Source organism: Hippocampus bargibanti, linkage group LG05 (assembly GCF_051943395.1).
Source record: "Hippocampus bargibanti isolate YZ-2025 linkage group LG05, ASM5194339v1, whole genome shotgun sequence".
Classification (NCBI taxonomy): domain Eukaryota; kingdom Metazoa; phylum Chordata; class Actinopteri; order Syngnathiformes; family Syngnathidae; genus Hippocampus; species Hippocampus bargibanti.
In genome coordinates, this window is record NC_142738.1 from 2,805,187 (window position 1) to 2,818,613 (window position 13,427).

At 37.9% G+C, this 13,427-nt stretch overlaps 1 protein-coding gene and 1 long non-coding RNA gene across 2 annotated transcripts in view; one reads left to right on the plus strand and one right to left on the minus strand.

Annotated features, from left to right (window-relative positions):
- Positions 1–1,386: 1,386 nt before the first annotated feature.
- On the plus strand, positions 1,387–10,362 carry c25h12orf75 (chromosome 25 C12orf75 homolog). The gene is made up of 5 exons (XM_088995870.1): positions 1,387–1,613; positions 5,541–5,565; positions 6,977–7,012; positions 8,466–8,545; positions 9,933–10,362. The coding sequence occupies exons 1-5, from the start codon at positions 1,571–1,573 to the stop codon at positions 9,998–10,000; spliced, it is 252 nt and encodes an 83-aa protein (XP_088851996.1). The 5' UTR covers positions 1,387–1,570; the 3' UTR covers positions 10,001–10,362.
- Positions 10,363–10,770: 408 nt separating this feature from the next.
- The window catches only part of LOC148897517 (uncharacterized), an 82,272-nt gene continuing 79,615 nt past the window's right edge, over positions 10,771–13,427 (minus strand). Inside the window, exon 3 of the long non-coding RNA XR_016114916.1 lies at positions 10,771–11,870. This is a non-coding gene — a long non-coding RNA (uncharacterized LOC148897517). The remainder of the gene's footprint in view (positions 11,871–13,427) is intronic.

Below are 13,427 nucleotides of genomic sequence, written 5' to 3' on the forward strand. Positions count from 1 at the left end.
ATATATATATATATATATATATACAGTAAAGTCTCGTTATATCGATATTCAAGGGAGTCCGAAAAAATATCGATATAACCGGGACTATCGATATATCCGACCCTGTTTGCATGTAATTTTCTCCGTGCGTGCATAGAAATAGTATATATATATATATATATATATATATATATATATATATATATATATATATATATATATATATATATATATATATATATAAAACATTCCATGTAATTAAATTGAACTCGTTCACTGCTATTCTGGAATTTATTCAGGAATTGAAAATATATAAACCAATATGTATGTATTGCAGTGTCCTTGAGAGTTTTGAAAGGTGCTTATAAATGAAATGTATTATTATTATTATCATTATTATTTTGGACACCTGCCCTCATTTCAAGTTCATATAACTCTAGACTCATATAATTTAGAAATTTTTTTTGATGAAAGAAGAGAAGTCTAAATTTTCTTACACTGAATTGAATGTTTATATAATCCAAAAAGTCAATATTCTGTCGGACATATTTTTGCATGTGTCTGGCAGTGAATGAGTAATGATAATGATAATGATAATGATAATATTAATAATAATAATAATACATTGAGCTGCAAATTAGGCATTTTCCGAAAGTCCGCCCCCAGTTCGTGACGTCACGCCAAGACGTCTTGCATTGCTGGCGAATCAAAACAATGGCTTCAGATTCGAAGAATATGCTTTCTTGTTACAAATCCAGTTAGGAATATGATTCAAATAGTTCTGAAGAGGAATCGATGAAAGAATTTATTCTGTGCCATTTTGAGGCAACATTGGGGGGAAACGTCTCACCCAAAAAGAGGCATAAAATGGCCACCGAGCTGTTGTGAGGAATGAATCAACCCATTTCCACAGGCTGATAAATTCCTTCCATGGAGCTTGGACGGCCTCTTCTGGCGGCTTTTGGGTGCAACACGAGGTTTTCAGACCAAACAAGTACAGCAAAATACATTGACGTGATGGAAGGACTGCTACAATATGTCTTTTTTCGGTCAGGGGCGTTCCTTTAGTGACGTCACGTACGGACTTGTCACCAACTCAAAAACAAGACTTCCGGAATATTCAGCGCGAGTCTTAAAACGTAAAATATAGCTATATGCGGTGGAATCTTTGTAAAATACGCTCAGTAGAAGTCATTTGAAGCCATTTTACAAATTATGGACACAACTTGTCCGGAGACGTCGGTTGTCCTTTAAGGCAAAGCATCTTTCTCTCTTTCCTCTCGACCACTGTAACACCCCCCCCCCAATCCTCTGCACCCAAATGTCCGACGTCCGCCCACTCGACTCACACACCCTCCCCACGCCCAGCATGTCAATAAAAGCGTCTCACTATGCGCTTCCTGGCATCCTCTCAGCGTAAACGTGGGAGACGTTTGCCTTGACCTTCCCTTTCCTCCTCTGTTGTGTTGCTCATTCTTCACCCCACCACAGTTGTCGTCAGCGGGGGTCTGACTGACGCTCACGTGTTTTTTTCTTTTTTTTGGGGGGGGGGATACGGCTGAGTTCATGATAAAAAAAAAAAAAAAAACAAATGGGTTGTGGCAATTCGTCGGCAGCCAGCACATCAGGAGAGGGTGAGTGTTTCTGTTTTTATTTTATTTTATTTTTCAGCATGGTGGGTGCGAGGTGAGGGGGGGGATCTGTGTGTCTGCACCAAAGCTGGAAGGTGATTAGAATGTAAATGAAATGCGATGGGATTCGGAGTCACCAATGAATGAATGGAGAGCATTTGCATGACCAACGTGCCCATTTTGACTTTGGAGTGATCCTAATTCTGGAGTGATTGCTTTTGTCTGTGCTGCTTAAAGAATTATCTGATTCCAGATAAGCTTTCTTCATAAAAATAATATATATTTTTATAACTTGCAATCAATAATAATAATAAATTTCATTTATAAGCGCCTTTCAAAACTCTCAAGGTCACTTTACAGTCACAGGATACGTTTTTTTTCTGTGGGTGAGCAGCGGCAGCCACACGCGCCAGAGTTAACTCAACCCGGAAGTAACTCAAATAGCTAGCTAGCGAATAGAGAGCTAATACCTAGTGCTAATACCATAGCTACTGAAAGAAACCATACCATAGCTAATAGCTAGCAAATAGACAGCTAATAGCCAGTGAATAAATAGTCATCAGCCAGCGAACAGATAGCTAATAGTCAGCGAACAGATAACCATTAGCCAGCGAATAGATAGCTAATAGTAGCCAGCGAATAGATAGCCAATAGCTAGCGAATAGATAGCCATTAGCCAGCGAATAGATAGCTAATAGCCAGCGAACAGATAGCCATTAGCCAGTGACTAGACAAAAAAGTGACGTCGGTTGTCCTTTAAGTTTTAGGACGACATAAACATTCAATTTGGCGTTAAGAAACTTTGGACTCTCTTCTTTCATCAGAAAAAAAAGAGCTATTTCCATAATTATATTATATATTTTTTGATTTGGAAAAAATACATTGTCAATTCATTTTGATTATGGATCTACAAGGGTAAATTATTTTTATAACTTGCAATCAATAATAATAATAATAATAATAATAACACTGATTCAGAAATCAGTTTGAATCTTTTTTTTGTTTATTTATTTATTCTTATTTTTTAATTTATTTAATTATTAAATAAATAACTTATTTTTTTAAATTATATTATGTATTATTATTATTTTTTATTTATGTAATTTTTAAATAAAGTAATTATTTTTTTTAATTATATTATTTATTACTTATTTAATTATTAAATAAATACATTATTTTTTATTATATTATTACATATTATTATTTTATGTTATTATTTTTTAATTATTTATTATTATTATTTTTTTTTGCTGCCATGATTTGTCATCACAGCTACGTGCTCAAGCACCCCTGCGGTGACCCCATACTTTTGGTTATTTCCCACCGAACTCATCAAATGGTGCATCATTTTATTTTTTCCAATTTCAAGCTTCTGTCTTCACAGACTCAAATGACCACCCGGGCACACACTGCACTGCTCGGCTTGACCCTTATTTACACAGATGCGATTCCTGAGATATGAAAGAGCTTTTGTTTGGACTCTCAATGGGCTCCTGTGTCGTGTCAGCAGACTTGTTTTTTTTTTTTTTTTTTTTTTTGACAGCACAAAGGGAAATTCACTCTTTTCAGACGCAAATACAAATTCTTTTCTTAAAGATTGTATATCGTGTTGTTCAAAGTAACCATTAAGGATGTCTATCAGCTCTTATCTAAAATTTAAATAGACCACGTTGTAAAATGCCAATGTTAAAGGACAACCGACGTCACTTTTTTGTTTCCTAACTGACATCAGAAAAACGTTTTATAGCATCTAAAATACCCAAAACACGCAGTATGATATTTTTATTCAAATGCAAAACACCAATAAAAATGACTTAAAGTGTCCAAAATCTGCAAAAAAAATATAGCTACGAATTGGGCATTTTCAGAAAGTCCCACCCTCAGTTCGTGACGTCACGCCAAGACGTCTTGGATTGCTGGAGAATAAAAACAATGGCTTCAGATTCAGAGAATATGGTTTCTTGTTACACATCCAGTTATGAATATGATACAAATAGTTCTGAAGAGGAAAGCATACATGTTTGCAATAGATTAGAGAATTTATTCCGTGTCATTTTGAGGCATCTGGACTGCAATGTAGAGTCCCAGAAAAGAGGCAGAAAATGGCGACCTCTTGTAGACATGACAGTGTATTGCGTTAAATTCCTTATATGGAGCCTGGATGCCCTCTTCTGGCGCAACACGAGGTTTTCAGACCAAACAATCATGGAAGGACTGCTACAATGTGTCCTTTTTTTCGGTCAGGGGCGTTCCTTCAGTGACGTCACGTACGGACTCGTCACAAACTCAAAAACAAGACTTCCGGAATATTCAGCACGAGTAAAACGTAAACTATAGCAATATGCGGTGGAATCTTTGTAAAATACGCTCAGTAGAAGTCATTTGAAGCCATTTTACAAATTATGGACACGACTTTTCCGGAGACGTCGGTTGTCCTTTAAAGGACACCATTTTTTTTTGTTTACTAACTGACATCAGAAAAACGTTTTATAAATATTGAGCAAGTTGAATATTAATCATTTTCAGCTCTGATCACTTCCAGATCGGATCGTGGTTGCAAATGACGCACACATCCCTGCGTCAACAAAATAATCAGTAAGAATAATTGTGAAGTACACTCTTTGAAGTAGTGGGAAAATGACATTGCCTTGAAAGCCCCCCCCCAGCCCTCTCCAAAACCGACATCGTACACAACATCGCGCCACAATCGTAGCCTTTGTGCTGAAAATCATGTCTGATTTGGGACTGGTGGTGCAACAAATCAGGAGATTTACTCCAAAGTCCCTGGGGGCTCCTCCAAATGTTTTTAAATCAACTCCAAGTGAGGCTTCCTTAAAACATTTAAAGGACAACCGCGGACAAGTTGTGTCCATAATTTGTAAAATGGCTTCAAGCGTAGTTAGAGCGTAGTTAATAAGATTCTACCCCATATAGCTATATTTGACGTTTTAAGACTCGTGCTGAATATTAAGGAAGTCTTGTTTTTGAGTTGGTGACGAGTCCGTACGTGACGTCACTAAAGGAACGCCCCTGACCGAAAAAAAATGACGCATTGTAGCAGTCCTTCCATCACGTCAATGTATTTTGCTGTACTTGTTTGGTCTGGGGATTTCGTGTTGCACCCAAAACACTGTGAGACTAATAAAGGCATATCCAAAAGCCGCCAGAAGAGGGCGTCCAAGCTCCATATAAGGAATTTATCAGCTTGTGGAAACGGAGGTGTCCACAGGACGTCGCCATTTTGTGCCTCTTTTTCGGTGAGACATTTCCCCTCAATGTTGCCTCAAAATGGCACGGAATGAATTCTTTAAACGATTGCAAACATGTATGGATTGGATTGGATTGGATATGCCTTTATTAGGGCATTTATTAGTATGCTTTCCTCTTCAGAACAATTTGAATCATATTCATAACTGGATGTGTAACAAGAAAGCATAATCTCTTAATCTGAAGCCATTGTTTTGATTCTCCAGCAATGCAAGACATCTGGGTGTGACGTCACGAACTGGGGGCGGGAGTTTCTGAAAATGGTACACTTGATAACAAACCACGTCCGCACTCGAAGAAAGGGGGTGACGAAAACAAGCCCGCCAGCCACCGTAGCGCTGTGTGTTTTGGTTCGTTTGCTGGAAACTAGTTTTTATGCCAAGATTATATTATTGCGAATTTAGTGTTTGTAAGGCAAAAAGTTCGTAAGATAAAGCGTTCGTTAAAAAAAAAAAAATGATGTCACTCTTATCTCAAGACCCGAAGGTATCGTTTTGTCAAACAAGGCTTCTTTTAAAACCATTCTTTCTTTTAGTACGGTAAAAAAAAAAAAACCTCAACAGTGTCTTTAAACAAACACCGCGAGATGAATTATTCGTAAAGAGCGCTTCAATACTTTTTGGATGAACAAAGATTAAATATCTCTTCTTACTTCACTTTCAGGGCCATCCGAAGCCTCCAGGGATGTGTGAGTACATCGATCATCACGTCTTCTCTCTTTGGCAACACTCATTGGAAAATAATCTTCCTATTTGTCGCAACTTTAATCACCCTCAATTGAGACCATTCGCCGCGAGAAAAAATGTCTGCCCTGACCCGTAAATGTATTGGGCTTATCACTTAACAGTCACATGTGCGATTAATTATCGCGACCACATGACCAATAAAATTAAAATGAAAGATATGTGAACATGAAGGCAAATTCTTTCTTCGATTTCGTACTGACGGGTATAAAGTGCTTACCAATGAAAATCACACACACACGAAAGAATACATGTGTGTGTCCTTGTTCTTGCCACACAATGGGGACTTAAACATCTATCTATCTATCTATCTATCTATCTATCTGTGAGTTTGTATTACTAGTCTTGTGAGGACCACTAACATTTTATACCATACGTAGTGATGATATTTTTGACAAGTGAGGACCTTTTGGCCGGTCCTCACAGGTTTTTCATTCTAAAGGCTTCTACAGAATCTATATATGCATCTGTTAAAATTTCAGAGAGGTCCTCACAAATTCACCCAAAAATGTTTTTTTTGGTGTGTATTTTCATTTCACTCGGATACACACACTTTTTACTCACTGTGTTTTTGTGTGTGTGTGTGTGTGTGTGTGTGTGTGTGTGTGTGTGTGTGTGCGTGGGGAAAAAGTTCATACGACACAAAGTAAAATGATATTTTAACCAAATTTACTACAGGGGCGAGGACTTTGAATGTACCCATTAAGAAACCTCACTCCTGCTGTTATTTCAGTTTCAAGTCCACTTTTTATTGCTTTGTTTTTAAAGAAGTTGAAGTGGGAAATGGGGTGACATTTAGTGTTCAAAGGTAACACTAGTTCTCTAAACTTACCAGCAATGGTGGTTCTCACTCCTTATCTGGAGTTATCCGGACCTCACAAAACCATTGAAGCAGGAATGTGTGTGTGTGTGTGTGTTCCTTGATCAACACTCGGAACTGCACAGGACTCCTGAGAGCTTACAGCAGCATGTTAAAACCGTACTACACAGCAAAATATCCCCAGATACACACACGCACACACACACACACACACACACACACACACACACACACACACACACACACACACACACACACACACACACACACACACACACACACACACACACACACACACACACACAAGCACACATTCTATGAAACATGAGATTAAAGACAATCATACATGCCTGGTGTGCATTATTTGATCTCACCGTATTGCAATAAAAGTAACAATAGGAAAGTACCATCTATAATAAATAAAGGCATAAATAAGACCCCCGCATAAGAGGCGTACCATCAAACCTTTTTGTTGCCATACTTCACAAGTCAAGTCGATGAGCTTTGAGCTGACATGTGCGTTTTCTCTCAATCAGGACAGAAGATCCTTTGGCAGACGATGAGAAGAGAAGGTCCCTTTTTACTTTTCATGAGATTCACCTTTTGTTTAAATAATTAGAAGAAGGAAGAATTTGAATTCTTGAACTCGTTCACTGCCAGACTATGTGCAAAAATATGTCCACTGCAGTGCCAGGGTTTTTGTCATTGTCACTCGAATTCCAGGACCCACAGAATATTGAGTTTTAGGACTATGTAAACATTCAATGCAGCGTAAAAAAAACCTGATGAGACTCTCTTCTTTCATCAGAAAAAAAGTTAATTCCTAAGTTATATGAGTCTGGAGTTATATGATCTTGAAATGAGGGCGGCTGTCCAAAATACAATGCAAAACATACACACGCGTTAACTTCCGCCGATGCAATCTTCAAGTCAAGTAAGGACACTAGCTATCTATCTAGCTAACTATTGGCTATATAGCTAGCTAGCCAGCTATTTGAGTCAGGATACATATGAGCGAGCTATCTATTAGCTATTTCGCTATGTATTAGCTATCTAGATATCGATTACCTATCTAGCTATCTATTAGCTATCTAGCTATCTATTAGCTAGCTAGCTAGCTTTCTCTCTTTCTTCAGTTATTCCGGGTTGAGTGAACGCTGGCGCGTGTGGCTGCCGCTGCTCACCCACAGAAAAAAAAACTTATCCTGTGACTGTAAAGTGACATTGAAGGGTTTTGAAAGGCGCTTAGAAATGACATTTATTATTATTATTATTATTATTATTATTACAGTAAAGTCTCGTTATATCGATATTCCTTTCGATATAACACTATGATATATCGAGCTGTTTGCATGTAATTTTCTCCGTGCGTGCATAGAAATAGTATCGATAGAACCGGGACTATCGATATATCCAATATCGATATAACGAGACTTTACTGTATTATTATTATTATTACGATATTATTATTATTATTATTGACACTATGATATTATTATTATTATTATTATTATTATTATTATTATTATTATTATTATTATTATATTATTATTATTATTATTATTGACACTATATTATTATTATTATTATTTATTATTATTATTGACACTATTATTATTATTATTATTATTATTATTATTATTATTATTATTATGATTATAACAGCCAAATCTGGAACAAAGTGCTATCATGTTAAAACAAGGAAATGCTGCCCCCATGTGGATGGTAAAAAAAAAAAAACATTGCCAAAGTCTGGCCAGCACTTTATCGGCACCCAAGCAAGCAAAAACAAAACCCGAACTAATTCGGGAATGGCGCTCTACGTCATATTTTCAATTCCCGAATAAATTTGTGAATGGCAGTGAATGGGTTAACATCATTATTTCACAGCATGACATTTTTAAAATCTAAAAATAATGCCGACAATTAACCAGTGAAAAGTGGATAAAATGCTAAGCTAATACAACATGACTCTCCATGATGTAAACACAAACTGACGACAATACTCACCTGCTTTCCACTCAGGAACTATGGCGGCGTGTACGTGGGTCTCCCGGCAGATTTGACCACGGTGGCTGCAAGTCAGTCCAAGTCGAACCGAAAAGGTATGACAGTGGAAATAAAAAATTACTCTCAGGAAAAAATTAAGGACAACTAATAAATAAAGAAGATTTAACATCTGTTAATGTGCTCAGCCAAGATGGCCGCAGCACATGTGTCTTAACATCCTCTTGACAATCATGTGTTTGTTTCTTTATTATTTTATGTATTTATTTTTGGATGACGACAATCAAAACATAAATTTGTTTTATTTATTGTTTCTTGCAGCAACGCTGTCGGGTACACTAAAATGAGTTCAATAAAAAATAAAAACAAAAAAAAAACATCTGCAAGTCAAAGGAAAAGCATGTTGAACCAGTGTAGTAAATTAAAGAGGCGCCACCATGTCGCGTAATACAGTGATACCTCGGTTTACAAACCCCTTTGGCTTATGAACTTTTCGGTTTCCAAACGTTACATTTATGAAAATTTTACTTTGGCATCCGAACTTTTTTCGTACACGGAGCTGCCTCAATGAGTGATGTGTCGTTCGCGAATGAGCCAGTTCATTGAACAACAAAATGGCAGCAGACTGTTTTTGTCCTCTATTCCCCGCCCCCAGTCTTCGGTTAAAGCCACGTGATTGGTCAAGAACGCAGCAGTGAGGGGGAGGGGGGGGGGTTAAACATTAAACATTAATACAGTGATACCTCGGTTTTCGACCATAATTCGTTCATGAGACCTGTTCGAATACCAATTTGTTCAAAAACCGAAACACCACTTTCCATTATAATCAATGTAAAAAAAAGTAATCTGTTCTAAGTCCGGAAAACAACTTCTTCTCTTTTGAAAATGTTTATTGAACAATACTAATTTGTCTGCTAACAACAGATGCTACACGACAAAGTGTCTCACCGCACAACGACAGTTTTTTTAATCTTTATTGAGCAACACTAAAACATCGGCTCAAAACGTAACGCTACTCGAGTATAACGTCCGATTTGCGGAGATCTCAACCAGACATGTCCGCTTTTTTTTATATTGATTGAACAATACAAACACGCCTGCTCACAATGGAACATACACGAAGATAACGTCCGATTCGTGGAGATCTCTCTCAGCCAATCACGTTTGCTTCTTCGTAAAAAAATAAAAAATAAAAACTTTATTCAATAATACTAATGCATCGATCACAAAATTTGGGTTGTATATCAAGGCGTAAAAAACACAAACGTTTTGGCTGAAAACCGAATTGAACGAGAACTGAGATGTTCGAAAACCGAGGTTTGACTGTACAAGGCTCGCAATGTATTTTACAATCATTGTTGATGTGCCATAAAAAATATAATTTCTCAAGTCATCTTTATGTACGAAGCACTTCAAAACAACCACTCGGCAAAACAAATGAATCAATAACTGTCTTCCCAAATCTTATATCCCTCGTTTTAACAGGCACTTTGCATATTCGCCCTGAGGTACCCCCGCCCTGTGGACGCATGGTGACGTCATTGACTGACTGACGTGGAGTCGAAATGCAGACCTTTCACTGAGTCTCTGAAGATTTATGGACTCATCACGGGAATGAACATCTGGGGACATCATTAATTATACATCCTTCAAATGTCAAAAGTTGCCCGTGGAAGTGGGCAAGCGCAATGCACAGAGGGTTGCGGCGGCCATTTTGTACACAAGAGGGGGGGATATAGATGCTAGTTGCAGAACTAATGCCTTCAGATGTTTTTATTTTGAGGACTGATTTGCATAGCGCAATAGCCTTGGGATGTTGTGTTTGTATTACATTGATAATTCTTTTTATTTTTGATTTTTTTTTGTGCAAGTGCCTGTTCTTGCCTGTTATGGATTCAAAACAAATACAAATTGATCATTTTTAACAATACAGTGATACCTTGGCTTACAAACTTAATTGGTTCCCAGACAGAGTGTGTAAGGCGAAAAGTGTGTATCCCAAAAATTAATTCCCAAAGGAAACCATTAAAATGAGAATAATCCGTTCCCAGGTCCCCAGAAAACATTATTTTGTACTTTTCTAAGCCTTAAACCTACACCAAATATACCTTATTTTATGTATAATAAATGTGCTACGGTATTATATACAGTAAAGTCTCGTTATATCGATATCGGATATATCGATAGTCCCGGTTATATCGATACTATTTCTATGCACGCACGGAGAAAATTACATGCAAACAGGGTCGGATATATCGATAGTCCCGGTTATATCGATATTTTTTCGGACTCCCTTGAATATCGATATAACGAGACTTTACTGTATAAGAAATAAACTGTACTTTATAATAAAGTCATTTTATTTACCTTTGTGATGGTCGTTGATGGCTTGACGGAATGGAGTGGCCGCTTTCATCAGCATTAAACACTTGATGAGTAACGTAGCCTTCTTCTATCACGATCTTGACGAATGATCCCTTGGAGGTGCTTTCTCTGCGATAATTTGACCTAGTTCCTCATCAATTGTGTTCTGTTTAGCTGAGTTGATAGCTTTTTGCATCAAGTGTACATACGGCTTGTGCGGGTTATTTGTGGAGCCTGATTGATGTGAATTTTAACCTTGCAGTCTAACTCTGCCTTTGAACTATCAAAGTTGAAACTCTCTCACTGTCATCTGCCTGTCTATTTAATGCTTAATCCACCTTCCCTCACTGCTGCGTTCTTGACCAATCACGTGGCTTTAAACCGAAGACTGGGGGCGGAGAATAGAGGACAAAAACAGTCGGCTTCCATTTTGTTGTTAGAAGAACGGGCTCGTTCGCGAACGACACATCACTCATTGAGGCAGCTGCGTGTATGAAAAACCTTTGTATGCCAAGGTAATATTTTCATAAATGTAACGTTCGTAAACCGAAACGTTCGTAAGCCAAGGGGTTCGTAAACTGAGGTATCACTGTATATTTTTCCTGAATTAGCCATACATTTTGCCTTTAATTCTACCCAATTGGTGCAAAACTATTCACAGTGACCTGCAATCAATGATTGATGATTAAAGACTTTTATATTGTCTGTGCTCAGTGCATGGTGGTTATTAACCAAAATCTTCTCCCAAACCTATCATCCCTTTCCCCCACCTCTGGTATACTTGACGCTTGAGGGGGATATGACAGCTTGTTATGGGACAACAATTGACAGAGTTATCACCTGGAGGGACATGGGGTGTTTGCATGCTGTGCTGCCAATAATGCACACCCCACCTGTTGGGGGTAACACGGGTCGACGGGAGGGGGCCAAGGAATTGAGGTATCGATAAACGTGGCGAGGCCTCTACGGTTCACGCTCTCAATGCGCAGCAGTAAGCTGACGTCCCTGGGGAAATTCTGCCTTCCATGCAAGCTTTGCGATTCTCCTTAACAAGCCATCCTGGGACAAGAAAGAACACAGTCAGTAGTGAGCATGTCCGAGACAGGAAAAATAAAACTGCTGATCAGTCAGTTTCATATTCATGGAGTGTTGCTGTAACCCACAGGTGTCAAAGTCAAGGCCCGCGGGCCAAATTCGGCCCACCACATCATTTTTTTCGGCCCGCGAAAGCAAATCAAACTTGTTAAATTCCATGATGATTGCTAAAATCGGAGTCAAAATTTCATATTTTTGGATGTCAACCACAATAAAAGTCATTATTCTTGACTGCAGATTTGAAAACGAGTTATTCATTAATTTGCTGTGTGCTCTATATGTAATATTTGAAGGGATTTAAACATTCTAATGGGTTCCCCAAATTCATAACGGCCCTCGAGAGGAAACCATAACTACAATGTGGCCCGCGGCAAAAAATGACTTTGACACCCCTGCTGTAACCCAAACTGAATATACAATTGAGTTCATTTGTAAAAATGTTTCTGTTTGGAATGAAAGTAATCTGTTTTTGTAATCTACATAGACAAGTAAGCGTCACTAATGAATATATACAGTAAAGTCTCGTTATATCGATATCGGATATATCGATAGTCCCGGTTATATCGATACTACAGTAAAGTATCGTTATATCGATATCGGATATATCGATAGTCCCGGTTATATTGATACTATTTCTATGCACGCACGGAGAAAATTACATGCAAATAGAGTCGGATATATCGATAGTCCCGGTTATATCGATATTTTTTCGGACTCCCTTGAATATCGATATAACGAGACTTTACTGTATTTCTATGCACGCATGGAGAAAATTACATGCAAACAGGGTCGGATATATCGATAGTCCCGGTTATATCGATATTTTTTCGGACTCCCTTGAATATCGATATAACGAGACTTTACTGTATATATATATGTTTCAGGAATCATCAATCGGGAGATTTTCATACTCGCGACTCAGTGGTGCGTGTTAATAGAACGTGAGCGTTACAAAAGTGTAAATTTGATGTAAATAAAATACAAATATACGTTCATTGTTTGTTTCTACATTCAATTAGTAGAAAAATAGAGGTAACATCCGACTTACGACCGGCTCGACTTACGACCACCCGTACTTACGAACACGACCTCCAGACTCTATTTTTAAAATTGCTAGCAGGCTGGCAACGTCTACAACAGTTTTGGCCAGCCAGCATTTCACTCTCGCACAGGTATCGACCGTGTGAATGCACCAGAGGGAATGGGGGGGTTGGCGAGTCATTTAGCCTCCAAGTCTCTATTCAACATTTTGAATGGATTTCGACTTACGACCATTTTGACTTACGACCACTTGGTCGGAACGGAACTCGGTCGTAAGTCGGATGTTACCTGTATACCGGTATTTTGTTTTTTGTACATTTTCTTTTGTTTCACCTTACAAATGAACCGTCTATATTGTGTCAATAGTTGCTTTATAAAGTGAGGACAATATTGTGGTAAAAATCGAGAGTCTCCCGACCAAATCGTGAGACTTAACATGTATGCTAATGAGCTAATTTAAAGGACAACCGACACAATGTT

Excerpts from the sequence above, each read along its gene's own strand:
- c25h12orf75 (XM_088995870.1), top strand. The coding sequence starts at position 1,571 with ATGGGTTGTGGCAATTCGTCGGCAGCCAGCACATCAGGAGAGG. Across the intron at positions 1,614-5,540 it reads AGCCAGCACATCAGGAGAGG|GGCCATCCGAAGCCTCCAGG; the intron begins GTGAGTGTTTCT and ends CTTCACTTTCAG. Across the intron at positions 8,546-9,932 it reads GTCCAAGTCGAACCGAAAAG|GCACTTTGCATATTCGCCCT; the intron begins GTATGACAGTGG and ends TCGTTTTAACAG.